The 12,035-nt window shown below is 34.3% G+C and overlaps 1 protein-coding gene and 1 pseudogene across 2 annotated transcripts; one reads left to right on the top strand and one right to left on the bottom strand.

The window, feature by feature from the left end:
* LOC110012690 lies at positions 1,433-3,874 on the top strand (annotated as a pseudogene).
* Positions 5,442-11,709, bottom strand: LOC105171329 (protein MARD1). Of its 2 annotated transcripts, none has more exons than XM_020697391.1 (3): positions 11,686-11,709; positions 6,273-7,075; positions 5,442-5,951 (listed from the first exon to the last, which is right to left on the bottom strand). In XM_020697391.1, exons 1-3 carry the CDS (start codon positions 11,707-11,709, stop codon positions 5,834-5,836), a joined length of 945 nt encoding a protein of 314 aa, XP_020553050.1. In that variant the 3' UTR covers positions 5,442-5,833. The 2 variants fall into 2 exon arrangements, with proteins under 2 accessions (XP_020553050.1, XP_011090704.1); XM_011092402.2 differs by lacking the exon at positions 11,686-11,709 and adding an exon at positions 7,196-8,177 and having other exon boundaries at positions 6,273-7,117.

Genomic DNA, 12,035 nt, shown 5'->3' with positions numbered 1-12,035 from the left:
TCTTTTTTGGTCTAATTTGACCGAAAAATTATATGTGATGTAAAAATGAAAATGGCCCAAACCAATATGATTGGGCCTTGCTCACTGGATGGCCGGATTAAACCAAAGCCCAAACCCTCTAATTCACCGACCCGGTCCACTCTAAGGTTTGACCCGGCTGCTCTCATTTAAATAACCTCATTCCCTTGTCTTAACCCTAATTCCGCCGTCTGCTCTATCCCCTCCCCTTCTTCGACCCTTTGGGTTTCTCACCCTGTTCTTCGTCTTCTGTAACTCCTATTCTCTAGACAATGGCTGTAAATGAGCCATTAAGTGCTTGCCTCCATATATGGCCTGTACTTGCTGGTTCATGGTTAACGGACAGATTTCTCTACTCCCTTCTTCTTCTTCCTCCTTGAAAGTTCTATAGCCTTTGTGGCAAACACCTTAGTGGTTTCTGATTCTAAAGCCTTTGTGGCAAATCCTCGGTGGATTATTGAAAACAGCCTTCGTGGTTGGTGACCTTTGTGGTCTCGGTAAAATCCGTGCAACCGTGAGCAGGGTTGCGGCCTACGGCCTCTCTAGGCCCTGGGTCTTAGGCCTCTGTACAGGCCTCCATATATGGCCTGTACTTGCTGGTTCATGGTTAACGGACAGATTTCTCTACCCCCTTCTTCTTCTTCCTCCTTGAAAGTTCTAAAGCCTTTGTGGCAAACACCTTAGTGGTTTCTGATTCTAAAGCCTTTGTGGCAAATCCTCGGTGGATTATTGAAAACAGCCTTCGTGGTTGGTGACCTTTGTGGTCTCGGTAAAATCCGTGCAACCGTGAGCAGGGTTGCGGCCTACGGTCTCTCTAGGCCCTGGGTCTTAGGCCTCTGAGCCGATCACTTTGAAGTTATCTGTGATTCCTCATACTGTAGTTTTATTGCTTCAGTCTAATTTCTTTTGTATGCTCATTCTTATTCGGTAGGTTTCTTGTAATTCATTTTAGAAAGCCTGTAATAATTTTAAGTGTTCTGTAATCGCTTGTATTGAAACTGTGCCGGAGACCGATCCACTTCTAACATGTGACTTACACATGATACAATTAAATAAAAATTTTAGCTCTATAATTTAGAGAGCATAGCAATTTCAATGTTAAAAATGTATAGGTTAATATCATTGATGGCTAAAGTTGAGAAAGATAAGCTGGCTTTAAATACTATACTAAAATAATATGCAGATAATTAAAGTTTAAAAAAACAGGATTTTCTTTATTGATTTCCTGTTCTTGGTTTTCTTGACGCGATTCTGTTCCCGTTTGTGCGACTTCTGTATTAAGAGCCCATATCGGACCAAACAAAGCCGTAGAGGATAGGGCATTTCAGATATGACCGTTGTCCTCCCCCTTCAAAATTCAAATTCACAAATGACCGTTACTTAATCTTTTCACTCCCCTTTTTTCTTGATTACATTTACACCCTATCATCATCATCTTATATCAATCCTTAGCAAACATTTCTCCTAAAACAAAAAACACTCTCTCTGTGCTCTTAAAGGTGAATACGTTTGAATTCTTGAAGAAGTTCTGCAAGAAATATGGCGTTGAGGCCTCTTGACAAAGCATTGCCAGTCACTCCTGAAAGACCCAAGAAGCAAGCAAAAATCGTAATCCCAGCTCACAACGAGAAGCAACAATTGCCTGAACTTCTTGTGAATGACGCGAACAAGACCCGGATGTTAAGATTCAGGTTTTCTTTGGGTTTCTTGAATTCTTTGTTCTTCATTTGTGAATCTTTGATAAAAAATCACTTTTTCGATATTTCTTTTCCTTGGCTTTTCTGTATTTAGTTGGATGTTGGAATTTTTTGCAGGGTCTTGTTGGCGGGTTAGAGTCTAAAGACTGGTTGAAGGTTTGTGAATCACTCAATGATATTAGGTGTTTTGCGCTCTATCACTCCGGTCTCTTGCTGCCAATTTTGTAAGTTTTGTCATTCCTCTCTCTCTCTCTCTCTCTCTCTCTCTCTCTCTCTCTAACTGTGTGTGTGTATGTATGTATGTATGTATCTATCCATCTATAGAGTTAATTTGTATTGGCTTCAAGATTCATTTGTGGAGGAATGTCTGGTGAGTGTAGGGACAAACTGGTTTCAGTGATTGTGAAGGCAATCAAGGCCTCTATCACTCCGGTCTCTTGCTGCCAATTCTGTAAGTTTTGTCATTCCTCTCTCTCTCTCTCTCTCTCTCTCTCTCTCTCTGTATGTATGTATCTATCTATCTATAGAGTTAACTTGTATTGGCTTCAAGATTCATTTGTGGAGGGATGTTTGGTGAGTGTAGGGACAAACTGGTTTCAGTGATGGTGAAGGCAATCAAGAATCCAAGAAGTGCACTGTGCAAGACCTCTATCATGGCTGCTTCTGATATTTTTTAGGCCTTTGGTGGAAGTTTACTCGACTCCACTTCCGACGCTTTCAACCACTTGGTAAAAGATCAACTCCCAAATTTCCCCCGTTCTCTATGTACGAGTTCTTTTTCTCTTATTTTCTTGTGTTTTGCAAGTGTTGCAACTAATACTGAAAGCTTCCCAAGATGAGAAATTTGTATGTGAAGAAGAAAGCACTGAGAGGGCATTTTTTTATTAATATATTTATTTAAATAGTATATAAAAATATGACGAGTCGGGATATGAGTCTGCATTAGATCTTTAGAAAAAGTCAGACGGGCATAGATTGACACCTGCAACATCACTAGATGGCAAATACGATATAACACAATTGAACAGAGGCCATCCATTTTCAATAGAAGTGAAACAGAATGAGGTTATTAGGAATGGTACTATAATATAATACGAAATTTCGTGTCATCATTTACTGATAGACGTGTGGAAAGCGTTTACCAACCTGGAGATGCACCTATGTTGCAAGTGGTACATTATTTTTTTTACAATCTTCAGGCAGACGAAATAAATGCCCTTGAAGCTATTATGTCAATTTATATCACTAAATATTGAAGGATATAGTCAATTGGTGGATAGATTCGAACACAGGTTACAAATTGTCAAAGAAGCCATAACCCATCAGCCACAACAAATTGTTTCTCCATCCGATGATGCTCCCACAACATCCCACAGACAAAGAAAAAGTTCTAGTCGAATGTCTACTGGTTCAGTTGAATGTCATAGTATTATTATGTGCCACAACTGCCTCAAAATTACTACATGCCTCAACCGCTTCAAGATTGGTTTCAATCGGCTCCATATATGCCCAACCCAAACACAAGATTATTCTTCACAAGTACATCTCGACTTTAGTCTTGAGTATTAATCAATTATATGCATCAAGATATAATATTTCACCAATTTCATTCCCATCATTTAGTGCATATCGTGATAATATGGAATCTAGTTCTAAAGTTCTGCAACAATATTAAGTCGGTTCAGTGGTAATGATAATACAATTGTACAAAAAAAATAAGAAGGCATCGACATTAATACCATAGATGCAATTGTAGGTCGGGCACACAAACCTTAGAGTGAGAGCAACTAACTGTGTTTCCAGAATGGTAAGTGAAGACAATAACTTCACACTCATCAACTAACACCATAAATTGTATGAAAATGCTTGTCAGGATCTGAAAAGTATGGAAGAATTTGGTTTGGTTGCATTGATCAAAATGGTGTCAAATTTGGTAAATGACAAGCTTCCCGAGGCAGCAAGAGGTATTGAGCGCAATTAGAGAGAATGAAGAAGAGAAGCAAGAGGTCTGGCCCAATCTTCATGCACAAGCTATGGTTAAACTCGTTTCCTCTTAATTTAGTACTAAGGAAATTAGATTGAAGTATCTTTGAGCTTCAGTTCGAGATTTTGACATTAGGACAATGTCTAACACTAGTTTCTTAGCATCAACTTTGTAAGCCGACAGTGATTGAGAGGATCAAACGCTCCCCTGCTCTGCTGCTGTCTCCTCACTTTGTACCAATTTCCCAATCACACGGTAAGGCTTTAAAGAATATCCATCAGGGTGCACATGCACCACAGAATTTTTTGAAACTTTCAATTAATAACTACACCCCCTAAATTAATTTAGTATTTGGAATAGCCAATAGCCTCATAACTCACTCGAATCCCATCCTCCAAATCTTCAAAATATATCCAAGAAAATACTATTTTTGCTTCACACATTCTCTTTTTAGATTACTTAAATTAAATTAAGTTAATCAAAAGTTTCAAACAACTCACTATTAATTTTACAATTTATTAGTAAAATATTAAGTATTAAGTTGTTTTTTCAAATATTCTAACTTTAATTTTTTTTACAAACATTCCCAATTTTATTAATTTGACTCATAATTTTTTTTACAATTTATTCCTAACACAAAAATAGAAGTTATTTCAAACACACCTTGATTTTCTTTCCCAAAATTCATTTACATATCATATAATTAACTTTAGTATTTAGTAGTCCAAATACTGAATTTGGAGTTATTCATTGGTAATAGTATTGACAGGTATCATTTTCTACCCAACCCTTTTCTTATTTAAAAATAGACATGAGATATATAGTCATTTATGGGAATACTTACAAATTAATCTTTAATGCAGCCATCACATTCCTTATACAACTTTTTCATTGAAAAAAAAGGGTAAATTGCAAAGACACCCCCTAATATTTGATCTAACTATACAAACACCCTCATCTTTTATAAAATATAAGTACACCTTTTGAGATCGTAATTATAAATTACATCGACACTTCATTATATGAAAAAACTTATTAAAACAACCCTAAGGCACATTACGGCACCACCCAATCAGTGGATGGTGTATTTGTAATTTTACAAAAGGGAAGAAAGTGTTTTTATATATTCATGGCATAGCATGCAAATTAAAATCATGGTAACCTTGAAGATGATGTGCTGCGTTCTTGTTAGTTGTCTTGTTGAAGAAGAGAAAAATACATTCAAAATCCAATGGACTAAGGACTTGTAGACGAGCTAGATTCAGATATATGGACCAACATACTTTCCAGCGCATCAGATTAATTCAATGCACATTATGTGCCAATATGTAATGTTTTTCTGCACAAATTATTTATATACAAAATTTATTTTTATTCATAATTTTTAATAATATAATTAAACCTAACCTCAAGGGTGTAAATGAACTTTATCCTTAAAAAAGGTAGCTCATCTATTACATGCATCAGCATAATTCAGGGTCTCATATATTTAAAAAGAAGAATAAAATTATTCCCACCTCTTCCACCAACATACAAAAACAAAATCCCGAAAATGATTTTACTACTGAATTATTGCAGGAATTATTCCTTCTATAATAGAGGTTTACCAACCTGGGCAATGAACTAATAAAGTATTAATGTAATAATAAAAATTTATTAATATCTCCAGATACGAGGTGTAAGGGATTACCAAAGCCTATACCAGGCATGATTAAACAATTAAAAAGATGACAACATCACAATTATAGGAAAAAGGAAAGAATCCAACTCAATCGAGGTCATAATGTAGTTAAATTATGAGATGATTATCTGTAGTAAAATAAACAATCAAACCCAATCAGGCCCTTAATCCAACATCATCATGATCATCATCTCAACTCCCAATGCCAAGAACTAGACTATTTCTCCTTCTTTCAAATAAAAAAAAAAAAAACAAACAAACAAACACCAAAAATCTTGGATTCCAGTCTACAGAGACTCTGAAGAAAAACACCAAAACAGACTCAAACCATTGGGGTATTGTACAATCTTGATTTGATTCATCTGCATTGATGTATGAGTTTTACAGCGAGCGAATATCGATGATCAGGTCGATGAGACGGGCATCAGTGTAATGAAGCCGGTGAGAGAGTTGTCATGGAAAAGTACCATAAATGTCGTCGGAGTCTGAGGTTTCCGGCCCCTCCACCGTCTCCTCTTCCAGCATCATCTCCTTGTAACGACATTCACTGCTGCAAAATGCTTTTTCACCCCTGAAAGAACAGTAAGGTTTAAACACAATTGAAAGACAGACAGGGCTTACTACTTTGGAACATAAGAGCATCAGTGAAAGTATCTAATTGAGCTTACGAACAGCAGAATGGCATCCAATGTACAGGCAAGAAAATGAAAAAACAGGATATACACAATTAAATGTTAATGATGTCTAAGGATCAACTCAATCTTGTGAAACATACCAATTTCCAGGCAAATCTTTACATTGAAGCACTCAAACAAGATGAGACAATCATCAGTTTTGATACACATTAGTGAAGGAAATGGCCAAACATAATCCAGCTGGAACAAATACAAACCTGTACATGTAAATGTCTTTCCCTTGTCCAAGATTCTTCTTGCAGCAGTAGCAAAAACTGAGGAAACTCTCAGATGGGTAACTCATCGACCGATTGGCAAAGAACACATTCTCCTTTCTTGATTCAGAGAACTTGACAACACCACAGCAGCTCTCAACAACGCTATCATCGAATATATGAGTAGTCCTCGGATTCGGGCCGTAGGATATCACACACGTGTAGTCCTCAGAAAGCTCCATTTCACTAGCAGAAAGGCTACTCAAACCACCATGATTAGACGAACCAAATGGGGATTTCTTCACAGGGGAAGTGGACAAGCCAGGTGAGAATGAACCCACATGAGAATTCCTAGTCTTGATACCAAAATCACCAGGAGATTTTGGTGATTCATTAGGGGAAAGAACAGGTGGAGGCAGGGGAGGGACCTGAATCTTCAACTGTGAACCAAAAAGAACCATTCTGCTATGAGGTTTTGATAAGTTGGACTCAAACTTCTCATCAATGAGGGCGTCTACAAGGCCAAGACCAACCCCTCTTGAATCCAATTTCTCCCAAAGACTCTTACATTCTGGTTTAGGAGTTTTGGGAGTTTTCACATCAGACCAAAAGGGGTTTCTCAGAGCAGAAAATGGTTTGGTATCAAGAATTGAAGTGGGACTACTCATAGTGGATTCAGTTTCATTACAGCCCTTTGAGACAAAACCAGTGAATAACCTAGGTGAACTGAAAAATGAGGAACTGAGCTGTTTATAATTGATTTTAGGGGGTTGCACAGAGCCATAATCTGCCATCAGAGCTTGTTTCTTTCAGGTGGTGCTCAAGAACTTCTTCTTCAAATCAATTCTCTGTATGGAAAAACAAAATGAAAGCTTTCAACTTTCCACGCTTCATATGTAAAAAAGTTGAAAACATTCAACACATACCTGAAATCAATGGCTGTAGCAAACAGCAAAAATCACCACCTTCAAGCTCAGCAAAAACAAAAAGCCAAGAAAAATACACGGATTCTTGGGCAAATCCAGGGTTCAATCAATCAAAGATCAAACTTTTCATGAAATTCAACAAACCTTCACTCTCAAAACAACTCAACACCAGCTCTCTGAAAGAGATACATCAAAAAGCCAAGAACAGGTAAAGAGATGAGAGAAAAGAAACCTTGAGAGCTTTTTCCCCGATTTTGCCGCAATTATTCTCTCTTAGTTTTCCCCTCAGTAGAATCCTTTACCCTCCCAAAACCGACATACGAACAAACCCTCAATAGTCATCATCAGTACTACACACATCCAAACAAAAAAGATTACTACACAAAGCTTCTAAATTTTCTTTCTTCACTTCCTTTTTCTTGTTTCCTTTCCCCCTCCCTTGTGTTATTTGCCCTCCCCACCCCCACTATTATTGTTATTTGAGCCCAAAACTGTCTCTATTCATCATAAAGATTCAGCACCTTACATGCAGACAAGGCCCATAAGATTAAAAGTACCTGAAGAAGAGAAAACAAAATAATTTAAAAGACTCGAGAAAAAAACAAAAAGCTCTCTCACAAACACACACTATACCGTGAGTGGGTGCACTTTCTGTTTGCCCCCCACTACAACCATGAATTTTCTTTGATTGGAATTGCATGCCCACGGAATTTTTTTACAGAAAGAAACGGGGAATTGTTTGTGTGCATGTGACAGAGGGAGAAAGCGTGTGCATGAAAATCAGTGGTTTGGATACTTCAATCCCACCTACCTTTTCTTCTTCTTCTTCTTTTTTCTTTTCTTTTTCTCTCTATAAATGGCAAATCTTCAACGCACTTTCTTTGCAAGAAGGGAACCTGCTCTGATTCTCTCCATATATTTACTGCTGCTGTTTCTGGTATTTCTGCTCTCTTTCTTCCTCACTCTCAGTGAGCGCGTGCCGATGGGGGATCTGGATCATGTCTTGTTTTTCTAGTAATATTTTTGCAACAAATTTGACCATCATTGTCATTTATTGGTTAAATAATTATTCCTTTAATATTATTCATTCAAATTTTATTAGAAATATAACGATCTGCTATGCTTTTATATGGAGTTGCCTATTTCGTGGACTTTTATTTTTTACGTGTCTAAATATTAAATAATTCTTCTGTTTCATAGTTTTAATTTTTAGATATAATTATTTAATAAAATATTAAGGAGAGATCGAATAAGAAAGTATCATGATCGAATCCTATTAAATGGGTTCGATTATCTCTATCACATGTAAAAGTTTAAATAATTCTTCTCTTTTAGATTATATGGTTGTTTAACATATCTTTTAGACAATTATCATAATGAACTATGTTTTTGCAGTTACCTAGGACAAAGTTAAAGATTAATATTCTAGAATCCTCGTTAAAATATGACAAATATTTTATGTTTAATACATTATTAATTTGAAATGACACTCGAAGAAATATAATTTTTTGTAGTTAATTATCATAGTTAAAAATAAAAAAATTATAATAATTATTATTAACAACGGCTGCACAACATTAGATGTTGTCTCTACAAGCAAAATAAGAAAATTTGCTACAGCAAAAAATTATGACAAATATTTTAATTATGGGTAAAATCATAAAGAGTATTGAATAAATGTGCCAAAACTTACATTTGGCATCAATTTATCTAATCTTGATAACTAGTTTTGATTTACTGTTTTTTTTTTTTAAATTGTAGTAATTTATAATATAGAAAATAATTATTTTTTAAAAAAATTGATTAAAAATTAAATAATATTTTTCCTAATTCCTCAAATATATAGTATATTTGAATATGAAAATTTAGATATGTAATCCTATGCTCTTATTCGGTTAGATTATTTTAGAAATTTAGATTGAGGTTATTGTCATTAGGACCTAAGATTACTATACATAGCTGTAAGAGAAAAGAAAGGGTAAATTATCACAAAAATTATTATAATTATGAATCTTTTTATTATTTAAATATAATTTTTAAAATTATAAATATTTTAATAATTTTTTTTAATAATTAAAACATATTTGTAATTAAACAAAATTTATGCCCACTGTAATTTTTTTTTTAAAAAAAATGTTTAAAAGTAAAGAAAGGGGGTGAGGTAATCCAATGGGAGCTAGTGAAGAAATGGGGTCCACAAAACTTGCCAAAATTAGGGGAGTGGTGGGGCCCGGTGGGGTGGGGGTGGGTTCACGGGACTGCTCAGTACCATCATTGTCAATATAGACTCCTCGACCAACGTAAACTCGTAGGTCTATGCTGTGGGGTCCACTGGTGTCCTAGTTAAACTAGGGCCCTTGATCTTCATTCTCCACCTACCTCATCTCTTTGAACAAAATTGTGATGTGCGTTCGTGATCCCACCCCACCTCTGCAATTGTTTTAAATAATCTATATATTCCTTTAAAAATTATTTTGGAGTATATATATAGAAATAGCTTTAGTTTCCATTTTTTTAAATAATAAATTCAAAAAAAAAAATAAAAGCACTTATAAGAATGCTTTGAAGGGTTATTTGCAAAAATAGTTATCAAATTATTACTAAAAATAAGATAAAAAGATATATTTTTGTTTTACAAATTCTGTTTTTGAATTGATTAAATTAAATTGATGTAAATAAAAAATTATAAGCAGCTTCCTACCAATATTTACAATTTATTTTTTAGGACAAAATAACTATGACAAAATACACATTCTTGTCAATAAATATATATAACTAATAATAATATTATATTTTTTTGTAATGGTTGTTTATAAAAAGTAGTCAATTAAAAAAAATCTAATTTATATTCTCGTGTTCCAAATTTTCTTTTTTTTAAAAATAGAAGTTTTTAACTTTCTAGTATAAAAGGGAAAAAAAAACTGTGTAATATAAAAGTCAAATCATATATTATAATCAAATATTTAATAATCTTGAATCTACGTTCAATTTACATAAATTATTTTTATTTTTAAAAAATTAAACATCATACACACAAATTATTTCTTTTGAAAAGTCCCACATATACTCCCAAAAACGTCAACATCATTATAAACTAATCCCTACTTTTTGCTTGCAATGCGTGATTTCTGTAAATATAAATTGTGATTGAAAAAAAAAATTATTACGTGTTTTTATATAATTACACACATAATAAATTTTGAGTGCGTTCTTTTTGTTGATAATTATTGAAAATGAAAAAAAGTAACAATTTGATTTGAAATAATTGAAGTTAATTAACACCAAATCTATATAATAATATTGTTAAAGCAACCTAGGAATGATGACATTGCACGAAAGCCGAAACCTGAAATATTGCACAAACTCTTAATTACCTCAGCTGTTGTATGATTAGGGTTTACTTTAATTATGGGATTAGCTAAACTCCAAATATTGTACAGGAGATTATGATAATGTAATGTGGATTAGTTAGTACAAACATTGTAATGGGATTGGGCTGCAATCCTATAAACTTGTTCTTGTCTTGGTAAATTAACGTGATTTGCATCAATTCCCAGGTGGGGGGACTGTGCTTTTTGTTGATAAACCTAATAATATCACAAAGTTTGTCTAATTTATGGCCAAACACACGCGCGCACACACACACATATATATATATATATATATATATACTTTTTAAAAAGAGAGAAATAATTATAACTATACTTCCTGACCTCTTATTTATTTACACAAATTATTCATATTATTTGTATTTATAATTTACGAATATATAAATGTTTTTAACTAATTTTTCAAATTTTATATGCTCTAAATGATATAATAAACTGTATTTGTAACAAAAAAAATAAGATATATTTGTATATCGTTATCTCTAAAAATAGTGATTAATATATTAATATTTTTGTTTTATTTGAAGTGAGAATTCTAAAAACAAGTTTTCTCACGAACTCAAATATTATTTTAATATCAATATTTGATATAATATAGTTGAACATGTCTACCACATTTCTAAAGCAAAGAGACATTATATTCTTGACAAGGCTAAGGTTGTCCTCTCATCAACACTTAGGAGAAGTCCTAAAAGCAAGAAAAAATAGTGTAGTAATAAAAGATCCGACCCACTAAAGGGTCCATCATAATTTAATGAATCACCGTGTCCATGAAAATTTGATTTGGACCCACTAAAGACGTGGAGGATTAAATCATTAGTAGACACCCAAAATGAATCACCAATTATGTCTAGGCATGGACATCTCAATATTACAGCATAAAGTAGGCTGATATTCACTATTTTTTAAACCTCTAAAAATTTCTCGATACATGTTTATTTTCTGGCTCGCTATTCAGGAAAAGCTTGCTACGGTGGACAAACAATGATTATCATATTTAGGAGGATGCGTCCTATGTACTGAGGACAACTTGGAGACACACACGCATTTGTTCTTTCATTGTCAGTATAGTAGACGTTATTTGACTATTATCAGACGAACTATTCGATTTCTTTGACCTAACATACTATGATTGATGGATATTGAATGGGCTTCTAGAAAATAGAGGGGCAAACACATTATTAATATGGCATACCGTGCGCTACTTGGGGCATGCGTTTACCACATTTGGAGGGAACGCAACATGAGACGGTTCGAGCACACTTCGAGGTCGCCGGCTACGTTAGCTAGCTTAATCATAGAGGACGTCAGACTACGGGTTCTTAGCAAAAATCTTCCTAACTCTGTAAGCTCTAGTGCACTTTATAGATTATGGTATATTCCTTGGCCTATCGAGGGATAACATATCATACGAGCACTGTTGTATTTAGGGGTGGCAGATAAGTCGAGCC

Source organism: Sesamum indicum, linkage group LG10 (genome assembly GCF_000512975.1).
Source record: "Sesamum indicum cultivar Zhongzhi No. 13 linkage group LG10, S_indicum_v1.0, whole genome shotgun sequence".
Taxonomy (NCBI): domain Eukaryota; kingdom Viridiplantae; phylum Streptophyta; class Magnoliopsida; order Lamiales; family Pedaliaceae; genus Sesamum; species Sesamum indicum.
This window is presented reverse-complemented; position numbering and strand designations above follow the sequence as displayed.

Bases quoted from the DNA above. Each gene is read 5' to 3' on its own strand.
- LOC105171329 (XM_020697391.1), bottom strand. From the start codon at position 11,709: ATGTTAGGTCAAAGAAATCGAATA. The intron at 7,076-11,685 runs GTTCGTCTGATA...ACCACCTGAAAG, and splicing joins TAGGTCAAAGAAATCGAATA to AAACAAGCTCTGATGGCAGA. The intron at 5,952-6,272 runs GTTTGTATTTGT...CTGTTCTTTCAG, and splicing joins AAAGACATTTACATGTACAG to GGGTGAAAAAGCATTTTGCA.